We start from the raw sequence: 23,916 nt of genomic DNA, 5'->3' as shown, positions 1-23,916 counted from the left end.
GTTCTGTCCCTAGAATCCAACTATTTCCACGATCCAAGGAAGACTCAATCCCATGTTCAGGCACTCCATTTGTTTCCAGTCTGATCTGATCTAGGTAGTGAATTCAGCAGCTGGTGAACACTTTTCACTCCATAAAATAAGGACAGATGGTGTAATCTATTTGTCTTGTACCCAAGATCCCCAAAAGTCCCTCTTTAGGCTTTTTCCCCATATGTCTTTGTAACTATGCCATGGCTTTGGCCCTACTAATAACATAGCCACTGCTGGAGGTTCATAGCTTATAATGGGATCAGAAATATGCAAACTTCTCTTAATGTGACTTAGCCCTATCAGTGAATGATTTCAGTAACTGAAGGGTGATACTACCTTCAAATATCAAGGGTCATTTTCAGCCTAATAGTCTTAAGTCAAGCATAACTGAGTCTAAGGTTCACCCTGACTTGCAGGGCCATCTCAAGTGAGATATAACATAGAACCAGAGGAGAAGAATTCAATTGCTCAGGACTCTGGCATTTGATGGAGGCCAACTGCCACCTGCTTTCTGGCTGGATGATGACTACTTAGGATGGCATCTCATTCTTATCACCCAAATTAAGTAGGCACATTCCTCAACAGGTAATAATGGCCACTCAAGAAAGATAAGTACCACCTCCCAGTTGCATCCCGAGTATTCTTAAAATCCTACTGGTGATGCTCAGGAGTACCCAGATGAGTTCAAGACTGGTCTATCTCACTATGAACCAATTCCCTAGAATGCAGAGATGCTGTCAAACTTCTACCTCAACTGGTTCTCTCTGTGACCTAATATCTATCTATTGATATTAACTCCTTTAAGTGAGGGTGCTTATATAAAATGTTCCATCTATGAAGAGAGCTCTTCCTTAGCTCAGTTCAAAGACCCAGTTCAAAAAGGATCTAGGATGCTATCTATATAGCTCAAATTTGAGTCTCCTGTGAGATCTTTCTCTTCTCTACTACTAGCGCTTACGTACATCAGCTCGTTGCTTCTTGTGCTGGTTAGATTTTTTCCAACTGGACACAAGCTAGAGTCATTTTGGAAGAAAGAACTTCAGTTGAGAAAATGTATCCATCATGCTGGTTTCTAGACAAGACTCTGGGCATTTTCTTGATTAATGATTGAGGCAGGAGGGTCTGACATACTGGTAGCAATGTCACCCCAGGACTGGTGGTCCTGTGCTATGTTAAAAAAAAAAATCAGTCTGAACAAGTCACAAGGAACAAGCCAGTAAGCAGCATTCCTTTGTGGCTTCTGCTTCAGTTCTTGCCTCCAGGTTCTTTCCTTAGCTTCCCTCAATAATAGAGGGAATAATAATAATAACTTGGTAAGGTAGAATAAACACTTTCCTCCCCACAGCCAACAGAAAACAAACTAGGACATTTCTCATCATAGTTTGAGAGATGGTGTGAAGAAATGGGACACAAAAGGATTCAAGTAATGTCAGAGGTTAATAAGTATGGCAGTGGTGGTGCATGACTTTAATTTCAGCACTCAGGAGGCAGAGGAAGGTAGGTCTCTGAGTTTGGGGCCAGCCTGTTATAGAGTGAGTTCTAGGACAGTCTCAAATAATTGTCTCGTTTATTATTTGAAACCCTGTCTCAAATAATACATTCACACACACACACACACACACACACACACACACACACACACACACACACGGTAACATAAATTGAAACTAAACCTTCATCTTCCCATGATCTGCTATGTGGAACACAGAGATTTGCTTCAAGATGTAATGGAAAATGTCAATCAAAATACTATATGCTGTCCAAGTGATGTCAGAGTTGACCACAGGTATGCCCCAGGGCTGAATACAAAGGGTTTAACTGCCGCGGAAAAGGAATTTCCAGATTAACTGAAGGCGGTTTTGAAAGCATGTTTGAGATAGCATTGCCATCTAGTGGCCAGAAAACTATCATTTCTACCGACTCCAAACAGAGTAGGGAAAGTTTGGGCAACAGACTTTTAAACTAACACTGCAGATTGTAGAAGAGGATCAGGTCTCGTTCCCATGACCATTATATGACCTTGAAGTTCTACTGTGGCAGTATGTGGCGTCTTCCCATCCTCATGGCCGAAACAACCCACAAGGGCAGTGGCGTCGAACCGGGAGTTCAGATTCCCTGTGAGTACACATGGTGAGTAAACCACACCAGGACCAGGCAGGCAGTAGGCAGAGCAACTTTACTTATGGTGATTCAAAGCTTACAAAAGTTTGGGGGTCTGAGGGCAGGGACATCCAGGATGGGCAAAGGTCATTGGCTGGAGACCTTAGGGTACCTGGAATGCTTCATTAGCCTGGGGAAGCATTTCAGGAAAATCTCAGGTGCTGGGTGAACAGGTTTTGTCAAGAGAAAGGATCTTATAAACTAGTTGAGGTTATGTGACATTTTTCAAGTAGAGGTGAGTGTGTGTGTGTGTGGGGGGCTTAGAATTCCCCAGACAAGGTCAGAGAAGGAGAAACTCTGCTAATGGAGGGAGTCCTCCATTCGTGCTGAGCCCCAGAAGGCCATCCAGTTAATGGTAGACTTCCACCGTAATTAGCAGTTTTCCCACAGCAGTGTTCAGGTCAAGTAGGGTTTAGATCTTAACTGTACTTATTAGTGTTTGTATTCATCATATTTTTTTTCATCACTATGAGAAAGTGTTCCAGAAATGCAACTTAAAGAAGGGAGGGTTTATTCGTGCTCCCTGTTAAAAGGGAGCCGGGAGAGTCCATTATAGCGGTAACAGAGGGTAGGTGATCACATGATATCCATAGTCAGGAAGCAAAATGGTGGCTGCTCCTGCTCCCCAATTTTTCTTTTGTTTTGTTTTGCTTGTTCAGTCTGGTTTTATTCTGTTTTTGCTTTGCTTTGCTTTGCTTTGCTTTGCTTTGCTTTGCTTTGCTTTGCTTTGCTTTGCTTTGCTTTGCTTTGTTTGAACAGGGCTTTATGCTGTAGTTCATGAGGTCCTCAATCTCACTAAGTAGTTCAGGCTAGCCTTGAACTTTTGAAAATTCTGATGCCTTGGCCATTGGAATGCCTAGATTGCAAGCATGAGCCACTATATCAACTTGCTTTCTTTTTTATTAAGTCTGGGGTAACAGCCTGTGGGATGGTGCCCCACAACTTCCTGATGAGATCTGTTCAGCTCACTCAAACTCTAGAAATGCCCATACCCGTACACACTCAGAGGAGCACTGCCTAAGTGACCCCAAATCCCATCAAGCTGACAGTCAAGATTAACCCTCACACTGGTCATGGCTTTGAGCAGGTTAGCTTACCACATTCATTGTTCTGAAAAATGAGGGAAACATCTATCCATGTATCTCATGAGGCAATCAAAATATTTAATGGGATGTTTGTGGTGTATTGTAACCAATTAAAACGTCACATGCTGTTGCAATACAGAAACACCTGATAACAGCTGGTCTCTAAGAAGACAAGGGAGATTTGGGAAATTAATAAATTAGTCAGCTTGAATGAACTCTACAAGACTGTCTTGAGGAAATCAGTTCTCTCTCTCTCTCTTTCTCTCTCTCTCTCTCTCTCTCTCTCTCTCTCACACACACACACACACACACACACACACACATATACACACACACACAGTTCCATTTTGTTCTACAAGCTATCATCCTACTTTACTGAATCATGTTATCGTCAGAGACATTAATGTTTGCCTCCTGCATTAATTTGGTTGTCTAGTTCAGTATGTAGAGCTCCACAGTATTCTTATGCAGCCCTGTCCTGAGTCCCCACTATTTTCCTGCCCATGGCTTGGAAGCTATTATCTGCTCTACCCAGTTACCACACCCCAGGCAAATGTTCCTTTTCCCATTGCAGTATATTTTTTAACTCTCTACCTGAAATCACTTATATCCTACCATTAACCATAACTTCCCTTATGGAAAGTTAATAAGCAACTACTTTATTATTTAGAACTTTACTCTTATAACACAATTTCAGGATTTTCATACCTTGTAAAGATCTAGTTTTGGCAGCAAATATTGCAAAGCCATTCAAGTTTATGTCAAGGTTAACTTTAATCTGAACTGGTTATTTATTACTTCCTTGATAACTTTTTAACCAAAAGGTTAATGTTTATCCTTAAATATATTTTACTTCAGAGCCGAACGGTGGGCCTCTGTAGCAGGCTTTGCATGGCTACCTCTACATACTGCTATTGCTGGCTATTGGAAGACCTTAGTGTCAGGTTTGTCTTGGGGTATTTTCTATATGCTTGGAACTTGAGGAGAAGATGAAATAGTGGGTGAGATTTAGGGGAGTCATAGTGAGAGCTTGGCAAAGAAGGTTACATGGAGATAGGTGGCAGGGGTGGGCACATTTAAGCATTACCCAAGAAAGCTGTAGTATCAAAGAGTCTGCTGGCATAAAAAGTTCAGTCCAGGGAATTTAAACCTGGAGATAGCCGAATGTGTATGCATCCTTAGGGAAAACATTAGTCAAAATATGTTCTTTTAAAAGGTCCCTTCCCTTAAATGTGCTCATTACATGGAACATTGGCCATAAAAAGAATGTTGTGACAGGTCTACTTCTTATAAGTGAAGTAGTTAATATTTTTCAAAAAAGAGAATTTGTATCATTTATTTGGAGATACTCTGTTCTTTGGAAGCAGTTGTGAGTTCCCTTCAGTAGAAGGGCTTCTTGGGGTTGTGATCAGTTCCCACAGAAATCTGGGAAGGACTGAGAAGAAGATGAACCAAGACAGGGTGGTACTGTCATATAGATAGCCAATACTTGAGTGGAATAGATGGACCAGGAAACAGAATGAAAGGAGAAGGACCTTTCATGTTCTTCTACAACCTCCCAGAATGCACATCTCCTAAAGCCTTTACTGGGAACCACTCCGTCATTCTCAGTTTTACAGAATCCTTTAGTTCTTACAAGAACCCTGGGCTCGATAGTGATGTTGTGATTTTATAACTTAGTAGCAACTGGAACTTGTACAAATGATAACTGGGAATCATCTGAGGTCCCCTTTGAGAAGCAATGGGAACCATTTTTTCCATATTTCCAGTAGTTCTCCCTAGGAAAACACTCATGTTTAACTCTAAATTATACCAATAAACTGAGAATGAAATACTGAATCCCGTCTTCCAACTTTTACTGTATTTTAAAAGCTGAGCCTGAAAAACTTGCTTTTCACTTAACCTTCAGTATTTAGGGCAGTGCCTAGATATCATGTTAAAGCTAGTCACTGTTGTAAAATACACCCTAAAACATCAGTGGATTAACATAAAAATGTATATGTACAAATACATATTTGCTCATTTGTTCATATTTGTTTAAAATCATCTGGCCTATAAGGCTGCCCCTTTCCAAGTAGAGATTTGGAAATCCAAGCTGCCTTTATTTCATAGATATGGATTTTGGAAGATGAACTACCATGGCAGAACCACACTCAACCAGTTGGGCAGATTAGCCATATAAACCCATCTGTCTTTAAAAACTGGGAAATGTAAGTACACTGTAGCTGTCTTCAGACACACCAGTAGAGGGTGTCAGATGTCATTACAGATGGTTGTAAGCCACCATGTGGTTGCTGGGATTTGAACTCAGGACCTTCATAAGAACAGTCAGTGCTCTTAACCGCTGAGCCATCTTGCCAGCCCCAAAGGTTCATTTATTATATTTCTATGAGTAAACTGTAGCTGTCTTTGTTGTGAGCCACATGTGGTTGCTGGGAATTGAACTCAGGACCTTTGAAAGAGCCGTCAGTGCTCTTAATCGCTGAGCCATCTCTCCAGGATATAAGATACAATTTCCTAAACACATGAAACTCAAGAAAAATGAAGACTGAAGTGTGGACACTATGCCCCTCCTTAGAAGTGGGAACAAAACACCCATGGAAGGAGTTACAGAAACAAAGTTTGGAGCTGAGATGAAAGGATGGACCATGTAGAGACTGCCATATCCAGGGATCCACCCCATAATCAGCATCCAAACGCTGACACCATTGCATATACTAGCAAGATTTTATCGAAAGGACCCAGATGTAGCTGTCTCTTGTGAGACTATGCCGGGGCCTAGCAAACACAGAAGTGGATGCTCACAGTCAGCTAATGGATGGATCACAGGGCTCCCAATGGAGGAGCTAGAGAAAGTATCCAAGGAGCTAAAGGGATCTTCAACCCTATAGGTGGAACAACATTATGAACTAACCAGTACCCCTGAGCTCTTGACTCTAGCTGCATATGTATCAAAAGATGGCCTAGTCGGCCATCACTGGAAAGAGAGGCCCATTGGACACGCAGACTTTGTGTGCCCCGGTACAGGGGAACGCCAGGGCCAAAGGGGGGGAGTGGGTGGGTAGGGGAGTGGGGGTGGGTGGGTAAGGGGGACTTTTGGTATAGCATTGGAAATGTAAATGAGCTAAATACCTAATAAAAAATGGAAAAAAAAAACTGGGAAATGTTAATAGTCTAGGGGATCAGGAAGTTATACAGCTATAGTAGTGGAATATTTGTGCATGCATAATGGGACACCCTGGGCATGAACATGAGATCTAAAAACCTGATTCACTTGTACTTCACTCATATTCTGAAGGTCATTGCATGCATTGCATTCTGATTGCAGGTCACTGTGTAAAGTCAGGAATGCAATAGTATCATACTGGCAGTCAATTTTATATTTTGGAACATTTGGGCTTTCTCAGCCTATGATGTTTGTAACCCTCTCCTGAGGAAAGAGAAGCAACACAGTGATCTCCTGGGGTCAGTCAGGACATCCCGCCCAGCGGCTCAACTTTGTGAGATTTGACTGAGTTCACTTTGTGCTGCACAGTTGATACTGCATTCCTTTCTACACCACTCCATGTGGCTTCAAGGACATCAAGGACGAACCAGTTTTTAAAATCTATAACTCTGTATCGTGAGGGTCAAATGTGATGGTATGTGGGAGAATGTTTTGTAAGGTACTGAGATGGATTTGAATGCCCAGGTTATTTTTAGTGAGCATCTGGATGCGGTTTTTTTGTTTGTTTGTTTGTCTTTATTTTTTTGTTTTTTTTTGTTTTTTGTTTTGTCATTTGGTTGCTTGGCCACTTGTTTGCTTACTTATCTGGTAACTTTATACTTTCTGGTAGAGAAGTAATGTGGCCAGAGGAAGTAATATGCTACACGTGACCAAGACATTTCAAATATCTTAGGTACTTGCCATACCATAAACCACTTTTGGCACAAATATAAACACTTCTTTTCATAGTGATTAATAGCCAGGCATCTGAAGTCAGAATACACTACTAGATGTGTGATTTTTGTATGAAGTGTTTTAATTTTTCTCTCCCTTGTGAAATGGAGGGTAGTAATATTTTCATTTGGGGATGACAATGAAAATTAAAGCATTAGAATACCTAAGCTACTCGCACAGTGTGCTTAGTCTCATGGCACACTAGACAGATGGCTGCAGTGTATCTTCATCATCATTATTAATTACTATTACTTTTTATTATGAAGGAACAATTATGTTATTCCCAATATGCACAATTAAATTATCCCATTGCTTAACTAAATCAGGAAGTCCCTTAATCTTTCTAAACACTCTATTGCATGAATGTTGATTATGGAAAATAACAATCTTAATTGCTAACACCATAGAGTAAAAGAAAAGTAAGTAAGGAATGTCAAGGTGCTTCTGAAAATGTGCTCAGGGTCTCTGAGATTGAAAGACCCACAATGTGAGGACTCTCCCACGTTCTGACTCAGGAGAGGCGACACCCCAAATCACTCACAAGAAACAGTCTTGGGGCAAACTGCAAGAGGACTTGCCCACGGTCATACACCACACAGGGGTAGAGGACCGTGGCGCCCCAAGTAGCTGGGTAAGGGGATATTTAAAGGAAGAAACCACAACTCAAGGAAGTGGGGAGGGCATTGTTGGAAAATACCAAAGATACCAGTTAAGAGTCCTAAGGAAGTGCAAAGTCACAAGAGTCACAAGGAATACCTGGTAATTGTTTGGGTTATCTCTCAAGACAGTTTCTAAGAGCCCCTAACAATAGCACATTCTTTGAATGAACACTCTTTGAACCCAGGAAGCAGATGGGTGGAAGAATGTCGCTATCTGTTTTATGATTAGCATACCTTGGAGCATTGAGTCACAGAGGTCACTTCCCAAGCCTGGGCCTAAAGGCCTAGAATTTTGTTTTTGCGTTATACTTTCAAGATGAGCATGTCCCAGACCTTTGATACACACGGCCCTAGAGTAGAACACAAGCATGAATCAGCCTCTTGGCCCAGTGCAGAGATAGTTCAGAAACACCCAAATAGCACACTATCCATGGCAGCTCATGGGCACAGGACAAGAGAGGAAGAGGCATTACAGGGAAGGAGAATGATAGAGTGGTTGTGGGTTACTGGACAAAAGAAAATAATTTACTCCTCACCATAAAATCAATGAAATAAGCACCATGGCCTGGAAGAGTCCTGTGCCTTTAACGTGATGACCCAGAGATCTGAACAGAATTGCTTCTAGGCTGACGGCAACCACTGACCAATTCTTGCAGCCTCTGACTAAGCTGATGCCTGTTGGGCTGCATGGGGCTCCTGGTCCTTTACTCTCAAGTGTTTCTCAAAGCATCTTTGTGTGGGAGCACTCTTTTCCTGGTATTTCTCTGAGGACAGGCCTGTTACTGATTCAAATCTTCCTCCTGTTAGTTTCGCCCCTGTTATGGTTGTCCTGGGGTTCTCCCCAGGATTGAGGCTGTTTGCTTAAGGGATCTAAGGGATCAAGCCTACTGTCTGAGGCTCCTTGTCCTGAAAGCATGTAGAGCCTCATCCTGCTGTACTCTTCTCCTAAAGAGTTCAGCCATGAATTTAGTAGTGCTTTTTAAAGATTTATTTAAAGTAAAGATTATTGACGGCAAATTGCTGTGGATAAAGGTTATGAAGGTTATCCTGACTTTTGCAACATCTATCTTTGAGGCTGGAAGTCGTCCCAGAATTGGTTTCAGCTAACCTTGGATAGTATAATCTCCCAAACTTGGCTTCAGGATGTGGTCCTTGATCTTATCTTTGACTTTACAAATCTTGGCCTAAATGCCAACAGAGTAGACCAAAGGATCTTGAAGGAAGTATTCTGAATTGCAAAAGAAGCCTTCAGTGAGACAAACTGTTTCCTCTTGTGTCTCCCAGTGTGCTCTGTAATTCTCTCCTTGTTCCTCACAGAGGACCCCAGGGTCTTGGAACTAAATGCAAACTCTGATACCCCAGAGTTTCTCAGGTAATAAGTAGCCTATGTATGCTATAAACTCTTCAAAGGAAACAATGCTTTGTCTAAGATAATTGGATAAGTTTAGATCATCACCCAGAACAAAACAACATCTTCCTCACCAGGGCAGCCAGCTCCAGTTTGTGTCTTGGGCTAAGGATCAGAGTTGGACCATTAGAACACAGCAGCAGAAGTCCAGAGCATCCTTGCTCTTAGGGTTTCATTTGACTTTCCTGTATTGTTCTTCTCCATGTTCAACCCTTAAAGAATGAGCTTGAAGAAACTCAAGGAGATAAAGTTCAGAAACAAAGTCTCATGTGTGATCTGTGTGCAAAATTTTCTCCTATGCCTAGCTTGTTGCTCAGGACAATCAGAGACAACCAGAGTAGACAGAGAGCATAGGAATACGACTGAGGAAATAGGCCCAAAAGGAATGGTTGGAGGATTAGAATCCTTTCTTCAGTCTCTGGTTTCAACACTGGTGTGAAGCAGACTGTAATATACAAAAACATTGCACCAAGTTCTTTCTCAAATTAAGGGAAAGCATTGAAGAGCAAAGTGTGATTCTCGTCAACTGTAACTCTTACATTGTTCCTTTAGTAAGAACAATTGACTCAGTATGCTATTGACCTTGAGTTATGTCATAGAAAGAAAAATTGGACAATTGTATCTTTATGTACGCTTCCAAACTTTTCTTAAATGTAATTTAGCAAGTAATTCAAATCACTGATGTGTGTGTATGTAATTTACATAATATTTACATTTTAAAATGCTTCTGTGACAACTTTGCTCTTTACCGTTGAATTGGAGAGCATCTATCTTTGGAGGCTAACGGGATATAGTTCCCAAGTCATTGCCTGCACTAATTTATTATCTAATAATCCACAACGTTCCTGTTTTCTGAGCCTCATTCCTTCTGAATCCAAAAGAAAGAGATTAATGCCCCATTGGCTGTAATGTCTCCATCTATTTCACAGAGAAGTTGACAGTTTTTCTAATGGAAAGATGAAAAAGACAATGAAAATGAATAGCCTTGGTTACATTTAGAGATGCTGAGATTTAATGTTTCATTGTCATACAACTTTTAAATTCCATAATCACAATACTATGGACAGGTAATGCTGAGCTGCTTCTCGTGGATTAGATTTCAGTTCTGTGCACTGTCTATGCAATATACCTTCACAAGAGCATTGCCATGGGCATTTAATGTGTAGGAAGGCAGTAACTGAAATCTGATGGAATTCTACTTCTCCCCCAAAAGCATAGACTCAGCACACAGAAGAATGTTAAATGGAAGAAATCAATAGATCTGCATACTAATTTAATATTGTATCATCCTAAAGTCAGGGTTACAGCTGTGGAATCTGTGTGTTCAGTAGGAGAATTCACAGAACTCAACACATCATTGAGGCTATAGGCTATTTCAGAGACAAGATGCAAAGAAAAGTTAGGATAGAGAAAGGACTGGGAAAAAAAAACAGGTATAAGCTTCCAAGAAATCTGATGAATCCTCCAGTGCCAAGATGAGACATGTTAGAGGCTATGCTTACCAACTCATGTTGGGGGCTGGTCGTATGATCACTCTCTGTACCGAAGTCCTAAGCTCCTAGAAGGAAAGCAAATGTTTAGCATAAATCACATTGTTTGCAAACAAAACAAAACAATTCAGTTAAAATTAAATCACTCTTATCTGGTCTTGCTGCTGTGTTAGTTTCTAACTATAAGCCAAGTCCTAACCTTGAAGGCAAGATCTGCCAAGAAATAACACTACAAACTGCTATATTAATTTTTCTATACACATAGAACTATGAATGAGCAATTGCAAGATAGTTGGATATAAAATAAGCGATTCATTAACCTAGGGTTTATGAATGTTTCAGTGAGTAAGGTAGGTAGACATTGGGTTAAAGCAAATATGGATGCTGGACTTTATTAGAATAGCTCAGCATTGGGTAGTGTCCTGCCCAACAACTAACAAGGTTGCCTGTGCAAAGCTCTATAGATGTAGTCAAATGCCTCTTCATAACCTCCATGTAAAATGGCCACATCACAGGAGACTCTGTTTTGTTTTTGTTTTGTTTTGTTTTGTTTTTCAACAGAACTTCTGTTTAGCCCCTTAGGTAGGAATGGTGTGCTGCTCCTCTGTTGAGCTTCCCTGGGCTTTTGCCTAGTTCCAATTGACCTCAGACCAGTTCTGCCTCATCTCTACCTAAGATATTCAGCACCCCACATTTTCATCTGGAATTTTTGTCCTTTGCCATTTCTGATTGAAGAGTGAGTTTCTGGTACATGTACCTTTCCCTTACCCAATAGCTTAAAAGTCCTCTGGTTTCTACTTTTAGGCTCAGGGTAATTTTTACACTGTTATCTCCTGCACCAGAGTTGGCTAGGTATTTAAAGTTTGCATTTTCCATTCTTTCCTTCCAGAATCTTCTTGTGTACAAGCCCTGAATGGTGTGACCAACCCAAGTTCCTACAGCATCTTTGCAGCTGTTGATCTCACTCTTTCGTTCCTATTGGAGAAACTACCGGTGAGCTCTAAACTAAGCCCTCTTCAGGCCTTCTGCGTACTTGTATTAAAAGTCCCATGTACTAGATGCAGGGTTCAGATCATTGATGGTAATAAATGGGAAAAACATGCTCTTGGCAAAAATAACAAAAGGTAGAAGGCAGTGACGTTGTGGCAACATGTCCAATCACCTAGCCAAGGGGCAACCCAAAATAATCAGCTGTTTTCACTATGTTGTCGGTAGCCTCAATAATTCAGACATCTTAGAGATCTTGGGAACTCACACTGATATCACAGCAGAGCAGATTTTTCACATAGTGGTATCGATGCCATACCACAGTGAAATTAAGGCCACTGAGACATGACACTAAGTAGGCAGTTAGGAAGCAGGTCCTGGAAAGGTGCAAGTGAGGTAATATGGGCACTTGGAGACACTAGATGTTCAATGAGACTTTCATTTTATTAAGGATCCATGCCACCTAGAAAGAGATGAGGAGGCAAGAAGCTCTTCGGTTGTAATCCTTTAAGGTGTGGTGCAGCCTTTATGATCTAAAGCCATGTGTGTAGAACGTAGGAAGAAGCCATGGTAGACATTCAGAAGACCAGATGATTCGGTATGGGGAGTGGATGTGAGAGGAAGGAAGTCCTCTGGTTTGGGGGAAGCAGAAGTGCACTGAGTTAAAGAACACCAACATACAGATATGGCAACTAAGCAGCTTCACACTCTGCCCCTACCCATTTATGCCAAACGTGTTCTCACTGGGTTTGTTTTGTTTTTCTGTTTCGAAGGCCCAGCAATGTCTTTGCTGTGTTTGGCAGACTTTAAGGCACAAGCACAAAAGCAGCTGTCTAAGACCTCCTGGGATTTTATTGAAGGAGAAGCTGATGATGGCATAACCTACAATGACAACTTGGCAGCATTTAGAAGGTCTGCTCTTTATCCTCTCCATTGTTACTCTAGGATGCATTGGTTGAAAGCCCCTGACATAGGAATAGTTCTGCCTTTAGTGAACACATAGTGGACAGGAAAATGGCAAGCTTCTGTGTTTTATCATAGAGTGGGGATGAGGAATAGGGAGTTGGGGAGAAACTTTATAGAGAGAATCTATCTTAGATCTAGTGTAAGTGACTTATCAGCTCTCTGTATCCCAGCAACTTCATTTGCTGAAAAGATGGAACAGGAACAACAGCAGTGCAGGGTGGACAAGCTACATGCAGATCTAGATGGCTTGAGTTCCCAAAAGTGCTGCCTTGAAGGAAAAAAATGTAAAGGGGGTGAAAGGACTGTTTGGAGAAAAATGATGTTTAGGGTAATGGCAGATTGATTCGGATGAGAACTGGACTCAAAAACTAAGGGTTGGAGCATGTGCCAACAACAGCTATTTCCAAGTTTTCATGGGTTGTAAAATAATGTTTTAGATGTCATTTGTGAATTACCCTACCTTCTGTAAAGCAGTATATAAATCAAATAAATTAGTTCCCTGAGGGTCAGGGGTTGGGAGACATGGTTGTCTTCTAGGATTTGAACTCTTGATTGCCTTGTCTTTCTTTCCGGGGATGCCTGAATTTTTCTTTCCCTGTCAAGTCATTGCTGATAAAGACTAAATTAAGCACCTAAGCACTGAGAGTCAAGACATAAAAACAGTACTCTAACAGTGCAAGACAGAAGCTAAAGTGGACTTTGGTTTACCAACAGTTCAAAGGGGACTGGGTTAGTGGGCAAAGATACCCTGGAAAGTTGCCTACTCCTAAACCTGTACTGTTTATTCAGGATCAGCAAATTAATCCTAAGAAGGGTTCAGAGATCTAAATCTATTTAAATTTGCATTGTGAATTAGGGTCCCAGCTCCAGAAAGAGTAGCCAAGTTGGAAAATAATCCATCTTATTGTCTGTCTAGTACAGAATCCGCCTCCGCCCCAGATACCTGAGAGATGTGTCAAAGATAGACACCAGGACCACAATCCAAGGGCAGGAGATCAATGCCCCCATTTGCATCTCACCCACAGCCTTTCATTCAATTGCCTGGGCAGATGGAGAAAAGAGCACAGCTAAAGGTATGGTTCCACCTGAAGGCTGCCTTTCCAGAAGGCCAGAAGTAAGTGAGAGTTCTCGCCCAGATAAGTGGTAGGGAGCATCAGGACCTCTTACAGAAAGGCCTTAGGGACATCAGTCCTATGGGGACTAAGAATGGTGATTAAGGGATTGCATAAGCCACAGCTGTGTGACACTGATGTAGAATGTGGACATACTGTCCATAATGATGATCCCAGTAAAAGAGGAACTATTGATAAATAGGAGATGCTGAGACCTCAAATCATTCCTTGAAAGAGGGTTGCTGACCCCCTGAATCATACCAAGGGAAAAGAGGTATATCAAGTGGAGGAACTAATCATGGCACCAAGAAAGGGAACCCTCTGCAGCTTTGTGGGCTAGAGATGGGGCTGAATTCTGAGTCTACATTTAGGATGATGAGAAATCTTTTTCCCCAAATCCTCACACAGGGCTTGGTAGCTGCTCTTTTCTAAGTAGTCCACTTCTCTTCTCCTTGATTGACCTTGTCTTGTGTAACAAAAAGGGTTTTGGTGGTTTTAGCTCTTTCCTAATAAATCCCGTGGAGGCCTGTCTTTGTGGACCCTGTGGAGTCTGTCCCTGTGGCCTCCACAAACATGGATAGTAACAGTAATGAATGAGAAGAGATAACACTAAACATTCTTGGGAGTCCATCCTCTTGACTCCAAGTTGCCTCTGTGTGTGTGTGGTATGTGTTTGATGTGTGTGTATGGTGTATGGTATGTGTGTGTGTGTGTTTGTATGTCAGGTTGTGTGGTGTAGGTGTGTGTGGTATATGTGAGGGGTGTGTGTGTGGGTGATGTGTGTAGTGTGGGTATCTGTGGTATACGATAGGGTGTATTTGTGTGTGTGTGTGTGTGTGTGTGTGTGTGTGTGTGTGTATTTCCCAGAAGTTTTCTGATTTTTTTCCCCTTAGACTCCATGAGGCAATGAGTATGAGGATTCTAGAGTTAAAGAGACAAACAGGCATAGCTAAGTGGAAACATTAATGTCCTATATGAAGATGGTTGACTTACTGCACTAATGTATTGTCTTGTAGTGGAGTGAAACAAACTGTTTCCTGCTGATGTGAGGCATTAACATTAATTTTTGATTAGGACAAATTCTTTGGCCATGGATGCAGCTTCAGAGTGAGATCAAGGCCCTGGGCAGACAGAGTGAAATGATAAAAGTGGCCATGACATTTATCAGTACCTTTCCCATTTGACGAATAAAGGAACTAAGCCTCAAAGCCGCACAGAAAGAGAGGGGTGTGATTCATCCTTCTCATTCTCTGGCATATTTCTTCCCCCTACAGAGTAGCTTACACGGAAGAGAATGCAAACACTAACCCTCTCCATTGAACCATGCCATCTCTCATGGGGAAGTAGAATGTACTCAGGCTTTCTCTCCACTCACTAGGCAACCTGTCCAGAGGCAAGGTCAGAATAGTTCTGCCCTCCAAACTAGGTCATGCTTCTTGCTTTCCAGCTGCTCAGAAGGCCAACATCTGCTATGTCATCAGCAGTTATGCCAGCTATACTGTGGAAGACATTGTTGCTGCTGCCCCTGGAGGCCTCCATTGGTTCCAACTTTATGTGCAGCCAGACTGGGACATCAACAAGCAGATGGTTCAGAGGATAGAAGCCTTGGGTTTCAAAGCTTTGGTGGTCACTGTAGATGCACCTGTACTTGGCAATAGGCGAGGGAACAAGAGAAGCCTGCTGGATTTGGAGGCAAACATAAAGCTGAAGGATCTCCGATCCCCTGGAGAGGTGAGAAAGATATCAGACTCAATGGGCACTTAATATAAGAAGCATTTAGGATAAGAAGAGATGATTAGTGTTCCTCCCTCTTTTTCTCCATTGTCCCTTCATCCATCTCTCCCTTTCTCCCTCCCTTCCTTCCTCCCTTCCTTTATCCTTCCCTCCCTTCCTTCCTCCTCCCTCCTCCTTGCCTCCCTTTCTCCCACTCTCTTGTCATCCTTTTTGCAAATATTTTCCCATACCTGCCTTATTATGGCAGACACTGGAAATGTAGCAGTTAAAGAGGCTGACCTATTTTGTTTTGTTTTGTTTTGTTTTGTTTTTCCTTTCCAGTGCCTTCTGGCAGGCAGAACTTATGACCAAATACTCACTGTCTCTGGAGATGGTCAGTCTGTCATCAGAGATGTTCAAGCCAGGGCTGATGTTGGGAGACAGAAGAGCCTTAGGGATGCATTTTGCAAGAACTGGAGAGCAAACTAAAGTGTTATTCTCACACTTTCTATTTCATGATGGGTTCAGAAAGTGATACTTTTGCATAGGTTGCATAGACAAACTGACTCTCTGGAGAGGACGCTCACAGGTCAATTTTATATAGACAGCCTATCTAGCCAGCTGGGGCTCTAGTGTGCTGTCTTGAAAACTTAAAAGTGATCCAGAATCATCAGGGATCTGCAACACATCTTTTGGAAACCTTCCAACTAAGGAACTACCATGAACACTTTATTAAATTCTGAAGATTGAAAAAGATGGCACGCCCTTGAAAGCAAAAATCAAGGCTAAGATAACAGTGTCCTTGTCAGCCAGTGGGCACCTATGATTCCTGTGTGTCCCTGAACATTAGAATTTAAGGAAATGTGCTGCGTACTGTGAGCCAAAGCTAGATAGTAGGCAAGGCCTGGCTTAAGATCTTTTTTGTTTTGGTTTTATTAGCTCATGAATATAGGTCAACCATAAAATGTCACTGTGTCCTTTGACTATTTTTCTTACTCGTCTTACATACTACATACCACACCCTTTTAAGTATAGATTCTGTCTCATCTGTCATTGTGTCTATCCAGATCAAAGACATTGATTAATGGTCAGTCAACAAGCCATTAAAGGTAGAAATTCTTCATACAGCCTTTGGGAGAGGAAGAAGCATCAGCATGGAGTGGCATTGCTTGGTTTTCATAGCTTAGAAATGACAGTGCTCCAAATGCACCTCATCTTTTGAATGAATCAAGTGAGCATTCATTTGGGTCTAAGAGTCATCTTCTAATTCCCTACAGAGCAAGTCTGGACTTCCTACTCCCCTGTCTATGCCAAGTTCATCTTCCTGCTGGAATGATCTCCCCTTGCTTCAGAGTATGACTCGGTTGCCCATTATCCTCAAAGGGATTTTGACAAAAGAGGATGCAGAATTAGCAGTGAAGCACAACATCCGAGGCATCATTGTTTCCAACCATGGCGGGAGGCAGCTTGATGAGGTTCCTGCATCTGTAAGTAGGATGACGTCAGAGGGGCGTGTCCGAATGCTCTATGCCAAAGCTCCCTACTAAATCTAGTAGGAATTGCCCTCTGCCTTATCATGATATTGCCTATGGATCTTAAGGATGGTTAATCATGTTTGTCTGACTATTTTCCTAAACTGTATGTGTAAAATATCTAAACTTTGTGACATTGCTGCAAAATAGATATATCCCTATTTTACAGTTAGGAATATTGGAGTTTAGAGACATCAACTAATGAGTACAGGTTCACAGTAGACCAAGGGAGATGTTTGAAAGGCATTGAAGCCCCTGTCTTCTGCCAGAAGTAATCACATTGAAGCTAATGCATCTTCATAGACTTTGGAAACTTAGTTTTCCTATCTGACACATGCAGAAAGGAGCGGTACCTCCCAGAGGCATGTAATCATTTTTCAAAGTGGAACTGCAGTGCACAAATACACTAGTCTGTCATACACTGATGAATCTAATACTGAAATCTACAATAGCCTGCGGTAGCTTACAAATGTATGTCCGATCTGCATGGCACATGTGAAAAAAATGAGTAAAGGAGAGTGGACAAAGAGTCTTTACATGGAAGCCAGTTGTTAGCTTGTCTTCATAGTCATATTTATGCTATTGTTTCTCCAAAGGTTGTTCCAGCAATGCTTGGCACAATTCAACAAACAAAAGTCAAGCCTTTTCTTCCTCAGTTCCTTTGGCCTCTTATAAAAAGATATCCACAAACAGAAGGAAGTGTATTTTTTTTAAAAAAAAAAAAGAATCTCAAATTTTATCTCAATCATTGATGTTAATTTCTTGATGCTTGTTAATACAAATACATCTTTTGTGACTTAAAATGTTCACATGTTAATATGTTTTGTAATTTCCTTCTTTTCAACTATCCAATGTATTAAGCACATTTTTTTATTTCAGTATAACTCTCTCTTCTTTTTAATGGCGTGGCATGAGTGGACAGTTTTATACAATGATCCCCTTGGTGTTGAGCATCTGCTTTCATTCCAGTGTTTCCTTACTTTGTTTCTTTTTGTTTAGTTTGCTTGTTTGTTGTCTGATTGGGACAAGGTCTCACCAGGTAGCCCATACCAGCTTTGGGCCTTCGATCTGCCCATCTCTGTTCTCTTAGTGTGGAAATTAGAGGCCCGTACCCCTGTATCTGATGATTTATTTATTTATAACAATGAATCGGTAACCATCCTTAAATTTAATAATTTTCGTGTGTCCTTGATTAATTCTTTAAAGATAGATCCCAAGAGAAGCAGAAATTTCTAAGCTGTTCTCCTGTTTGGTCTAAGGCTTATGGGATGGAGTCATTGCCAGTACTCATCACTCCTCCACCAGTCCCTTGCTAGGAGAGCAGGAAGTAGACAGACAGGCCTGTCCAGAGAGAGGCTCACTCTGCTGTGTCTCTTAGTGAACGCTGGATTGGAAGGTACAGTTATGCCTCCTTCCTAACGTAGGGGAAGACAAGGGAAACTAAGGGAACATGAGGCTGGTAAGGGGTCCTTCTCTCCCAGAATCGGGCTTACAAATCTGCCATTGACAGAGTGAATGGGGCCTTATTGTTAATAATGGGGTTTGAATCTGTTTTCCTTATTTCTCCTCATATAATTACTTTCAACAAGTAAAAGTTTTCATACAACAAAATCAAAACCTTGGTGGAGAGAGCCTTGAGATAGTACTCTTCTCTCTTAACCCTGATTCAAATAAGAGGAACAAACCAACAAGGAAATAAGCTTAAGGACCAGAACACAGCTTTGATTTCAGCCTTATCAACACTTGGGGCTCATCCTTAACCCTGAACAAGGAATGGCCTTCACAGCTGCATCTGCAGAAGAAAGTCCTTACAAGAGTCCATTCTGTCTGTTTCCATAACAAATGCTGTCACGGTGCTTCCTCATGTGGTCGATAAACAGCATTCTCAGGGAGTTGCAGTAGGTGTCCTGCTCTGACCTACTGAAAAATGGACCACTCTCCACCCTAGGCTGAGCTAATTTTGACTGGTATTATTCTATTGGTTTGCTTTGTAATTTAGTTAGTTTGTTGTGTGTGTGTGTGTTATGTGTGTGTGTGTGGTGTGTGTGTGTGGTGTGTGTGTGTTGTGTGTGTGTTGTGTGTGTGTGTTATGTGTGTGTGTGTGGTGTGTGTGTTATGTGTGTGTGTTGTGTGTGTGTGTTGTATGTGTGTGTGTGTGCGCACGCGCAGCGAGTACTTTCCACTGTGGAAACATCTCACAGGCCCTATTGGTTTCTCTGATGTAGCTATGTAGTGCTATGTAGCCCGGGCTGGCGCTGAGCTCCTGGTTCTCTTGGCTTCTGCTTCTGAATAAGTTGATAAGCACCACCACACTTGGCTTCTCCATTCTACTTCTAAGTCACTGTCAACTGCACTGCTGAGTGTGACTAGAGAAGTTTCTATAAATACGTTTATTTCCTCTTCATGGCATCATAGATATTCCAAAGGATACTTGGACATGAGTTTTCTCTAGTTATTCCATGTAAGTTATTTCAAAACACATCCAGTGCTTCCTCCATACAGACATCAAAGGACAGAGTTGTTTTCTCCCTGTTAGACCTTATTGTTGCATTTATTATTATTATTATTATTATTATTATTATTAATTATTCTGCTTAGTTTGGAACAGCATTCCAATGGCTTCCTTGCCCAGTGTCAGAGTCTGAGGGCTCTATTTCAATTCCTTTCCCCCAGTTTCCTTTAGAGAAATACAGATAATAACTAAAGTCAGCTTAGAACCATCTCTTCAGGGATCCTTATTCCAGGCTCTAGATGAGGTCTGCTGCCCTGGACAGTATAGAATACAGGAGTCTCCTGGAGTTCAGGAAACACAAGCTTCTGGTCCTCAGGAGTCTGCAGGCCTTGTGAGCAGGACCCTGAGTTCCCTTGGATGAAAGCACAGTTGGAGATAGATATGTAAAGGTCTTGGCCTTTGCTTGAATTTCCTGGTCCTATTCAACTTTGAGAGGAACATTCATCCCATGACCTTTTGAGAAACAACATAGGAATATCCAGAGCTGTGTGTATATTTCACTTTCAGATTGATGCTCTGAGAGAAGTGGTGGCTGCCGTCAATGGGAAAATTGAAGTGTACATGGATGGTGGGGTTCGAACCGGCAATGATGTGTTGAAGGCACTAGCCCTTGGAGCTAGGTGCATTTTTCTTGGGAGACCAATCATTTGGGGCCTTGCCTGCAAGGTAAGATTGCTAGCATGGGATGCAGAGCTCAGGACTCATTCCTGTGGTTTTCCATAATCCATCTTCCAGTGAAGACATTTCCTCAATTTCTTGCAAAATTGTTTCAGGTCACCTCACCTTCAGGCTTCTAAAGTGTTCCACATACTTCAGAGTCCTTGACTCAGGCTTTCCCCACTTGTTTCCTTTAATCTCTACGTTATTCTGATTTCATAGATTCCATCCTCCCTGAAACTGTAAAGAATGTACACATGGTATGTAACCATCTGGTGGTCCAAATGTTCTTTCAAACCTCTGTCCCCTCCCTTCTACTTTTCAGGGTGAAGATGGTGTTAAGGAAGTTTTAGATATTCTAAAAGAAGAACTCCACACTTGTATGGCCCTTTCAGGTATGGGCTCTGTTTATTCCTCTGGTATGGAGCTTCAGGTGGGAAGTTTACAGACAGAAGTTGAAGGTCCTTCATGTCGATTAACCCTGCCTTGGCTTGATAGCTGTCCTGAAGACAGAACAGTTATAGAAATGTTTTACAAAGAGATCAAGAACTGCTCACTGACAATGGAAACCCTGTATTTTTCTCAAGGACACTGTTGGTACTAATCAGTTCAATTTGTAGGCCACCTGAGGCTCCTGCTCTGGGTGTGAAATTTCTTTCATTTCTATTTTAGGAAAAGAATCTCTCATTGGTTACATTTTGTGATACATTTTCCTCATGTTCTGTGTGCAGCAGTAAAGGTGGCTATATCATGTTCGGTTCCACACAGACTCTGATTAAATCCTTCCAGCCTTTTCATTACCATAGGCTTCTCACTGTCTACTTGCTCACAGTTTTCCACACCACTTTGCTACCCTGCTTTCATTTTTTTAATTCTTTTTCAACCCCAACATGGAAGCTTGGTTTTCATCTTCATATTACATACTAATTAAGATCTTCTGGTCATGTAGGATCTTTCCTTTGGCAGAAACTTCCCCTAGAAGGCATGTGGTATGTGGAGTACTCATTCCATCTACTACAGTATCCCTGAGCCTTCTCTGCCTCATAGACTAGAACATACTTCTTAAGTACACCATTTTCATCAGGACCAAGCTAAAAGCCAAAGAAAGCTAGCTCATGCAGTTGGGTTTTTGATGCTACAATAGAGATGTGTGTGTGTGTGTGTGTGTGTGTGTGTGTGTACACGTCACATTTGAGTGTTTCACATTTTGATGTGGCTACGCATAAACTATGAGCAACTATGAGATCATTGATTTATTTTGCAACCGGGATTACAATACACAATTGATAGAAATAACACTTTATCAAGGTGAGCGCAAAGGCTAAAGGCTTCCTCCTGGTGCATCATCCCAAGTCCATGGAGGAAGAGAAGTGAGCTCTGTAATAGAGAGGGAACACACACACACACACACAGAGAGAGAGAGAGAGAGAGAGAGAGAGAGAGAGAGAGAGAGAGAGAGAGAGAGAGAGAGAGAGAGAGAGAAAGAGAGAGAAAGAGAGAGAAAGAGAGAGAAAGAGAGAGAAAGAGACTGAGAGACAGAGAGACAGTGACAGACAGAGAGACAGACAGAGAGATAGACAGAGTGTACATGAACAGGGGTGGAGGTAAAAGGATACCTCTTGGGAGTTGGTTTCTCTAGCTGTTTTGGGGTACTCAGAATCAAACCCATATATCAGATCTACATTCAAAGACCTCTTTCTGCTAAGCCTTCTCTCTTGCCTAGAAACAAGCTCAAAATTGTGATTGATTCTTTCAGGCTGCCGGTCAGTTGCTGAGATCAGTCCAGACCTGATTCAGTTCTCCAGATTATAAGGACCTACTGAGATTGCCTACAAGAGAAAGACAAGCTTTCAACATAGTGTGTGATGCTGTTCTTCTTGGGTCCCATTCATAATAGAAGTTTAAGCCCTCTACCCTCAAAAATTGAGACAGATGGAGAAAAGATAGGCTAAAGCTACCAGAGGGTGCATTTGGATGAAGAAATAACATCTAATGTTCTACAGGAAACTAGAGTTAACAATTAATTGACTATATCAAAAAGCCATGTTCTAGCAAGAAAGGAAATAGTTAGATCTGATGTGACATACCAGTTACCTTCATTTGATCAGTAGTGCATTATACATAATTGAAATGTCATACTGTGCCATAATTATGTGTAATTACTATGTATCAATTAAAATATCAATATATGTTCAAAAAGAAATGGGGACAGGGTTATCCTGATTTTATTCATTCCCTCCTGCAAGAAATATTTTTAAAACATCAATATATGTAGTCAAATTCTGAAGCATAGTACAGCATGTGAATTATTCAAGTTTCTGTCACAGCATGTTACAGAAATATTATGATCTATTGCCTAATGTCCATTGTTAACAGAAGCTGACCTCAATAAAAAAACAAGAGGAAGATTTTGAAACTCATATTTAAAACTTTATGACTAAATTAAAATTAAATATTCCAGTCATTTACTGATACATGAAAAAGAAGATATCTTTATTCTGGTCATAATCATTTTGTCAAATAAATCTAAGCCTTTTCAATGAAGTTTATAGCATGAAAATATTTGGAAAGATTAAAGTCTGAGAAAATTTCTGCTACCCAGAAGTCAGCCTAGAACATCGTTTTGTACAAACTCATTCATAAGAAACAAGCCTCACCCCTTTCCAGGAGGATATGACCCCACCTAGAAGGACTTTGATCTTCTTTAACATGCTCAACAGCCCACAGACTCCTTTGATCACAATCTAGACCCATGTTTCTATAACATAGCATTATGTGTCAGGTACCTTGGATTTCCCTATCTCTCCATTTATACAACAATAACTTAGGTCCCACCATTCTCATTCCACTAGAGACAACATGAAAACACCTTGTGCTCATTGGCCCCTGTTGTTGTCATAGTTATTGTTAGCTGTCAATGTGACACAAACCCAGAGTCACTTAGGAAGAGGGAACCCTAAATGAAGAACTCCTTCAATCACATTGTCCTGTAGCCATGTCTTGGAGGAATATTCTTAATTATTAATTGATAGAGGACCTGCACTAATATGTACAGTGCAATCCCTGGGCAGGTGGGCCTGAATTTCCTGAGGGGATAAAAGCTAGCTGAGCAAGCCAGAGGGTCAGTTCAATTTTTACCCTCTAGCCACCTCATAGCTTAACTTGTTTATGCTTCCATTGACTGATGGATATGCTGGGAAATTTCCTCCAACTTCCTTGGGAAGCCATACACTTACTGTAATAACCAAAGTGCTGCCACACAGGGCATCTCTTCAACCTTCAACTCAGCAGCTGGAGGCTTGAGTTTCTGTAGATTTGTTTGTTTTCAAGAGTGAAAAAATCGCAATAGTCCAATGTATAAATATAATTTGACAAGCAGATGGTGGGAATATTTTGTTTAAATATTGTAAGTTAAATATTGTAAGTTAAGGAATATAAGTTCTTCATGAATGCATCTTCTTGGGTGGTAGCACTGCCTTTTCTGGATTCTGGATCTAAAATAACTAAAGTGTTTTTTTCAATGGATAGAGTGGAAATTCTAAGGAGAGAAATCAAGACTATTACATAAAGAAAACACCAGTTAAGTATTCCCTATTGCTCAGAAGCATGAGCATAAGATTGCACACTGACCCACAGGGCAATAAGTTCCTGTGAGAAAGATACAG

The 23,916-nt window shown here is 41.3% G+C and overlaps 1 protein-coding gene across 2 annotated transcripts; it reads left to right on the top strand.

Moving 5' to 3' along the window:
- The first annotated feature begins 1,995 nt into the window (after positions 1-1,995).
- On the top strand, positions 1,996-22,853 carry Hao2 (hydroxyacid oxidase 2). Of its 2 annotated transcripts, none has more exons than XM_011240169.3 (9): positions 1,996-2,160; positions 11,662-11,765; positions 12,533-12,671; positions 13,647-13,798; positions 15,285-15,568; positions 16,828-17,037; positions 20,102-20,260; positions 20,577-20,646; positions 22,008-22,671. In XM_011240169.3, the coding sequence occupies exons 3-9, from the start codon at positions 12,541-12,543 to the stop codon at positions 22,061-22,063; spliced, it is 1,062 nt and encodes a 353-aa protein (XP_011238471.1). In that variant the 5' UTR covers positions 1,996-2,160; positions 11,662-11,765; positions 12,533-12,540; the 3' UTR covers positions 22,064-22,671. The 2 variants fall into 2 exon arrangements, with proteins under 2 accessions (XP_011238471.1, NP_062418.3); NM_019545.4 differs by lacking the exon at positions 1,996-2,160 and adding an exon at positions 4,142-4,219 and having other exon boundaries at positions 22,008-22,853.
- The last annotated feature ends 1,063 nt before the right edge of the window (positions 22,854-23,916 follow it).

This window comes from Mus musculus, chromosome 3 (assembly GCF_000001635.26).
Source record: "Mus musculus strain C57BL/6J chromosome 3, GRCm38.p6 C57BL/6J".
Classification (NCBI taxonomy): Eukaryota; Metazoa; Chordata; class Mammalia; order Rodentia; family Muridae; genus Mus; species Mus musculus.
The sequence above is the reverse complement of the archived record's forward strand: the minus strand, read 5'-3'. Positions and strand labels throughout refer to the sequence as shown.

Bases quoted from the DNA above. Each gene is read 5' to 3' on its own strand.
- Hao2 (NM_019545.4), top strand. From the start codon at position 12,541: ATGTCTTTGCTGTGTTTGGCAGACTTTAAGGCACAAGCACAAAAGCAG. The intron at 12,672-13,646 runs GTCTGCTCTTTA...TGTCTAGTACAG, and splicing joins AACTTGGCAGCATTTAGAAG to AATCCGCCTCCGCCCCAGAT. The intron at 20,647-22,007 runs GTATGGGCTCTG...TGATTCTTTCAG, and splicing joins CACTTGTATGGCCCTTTCAG to GCTGCCGGTCAGTTGCTGAG.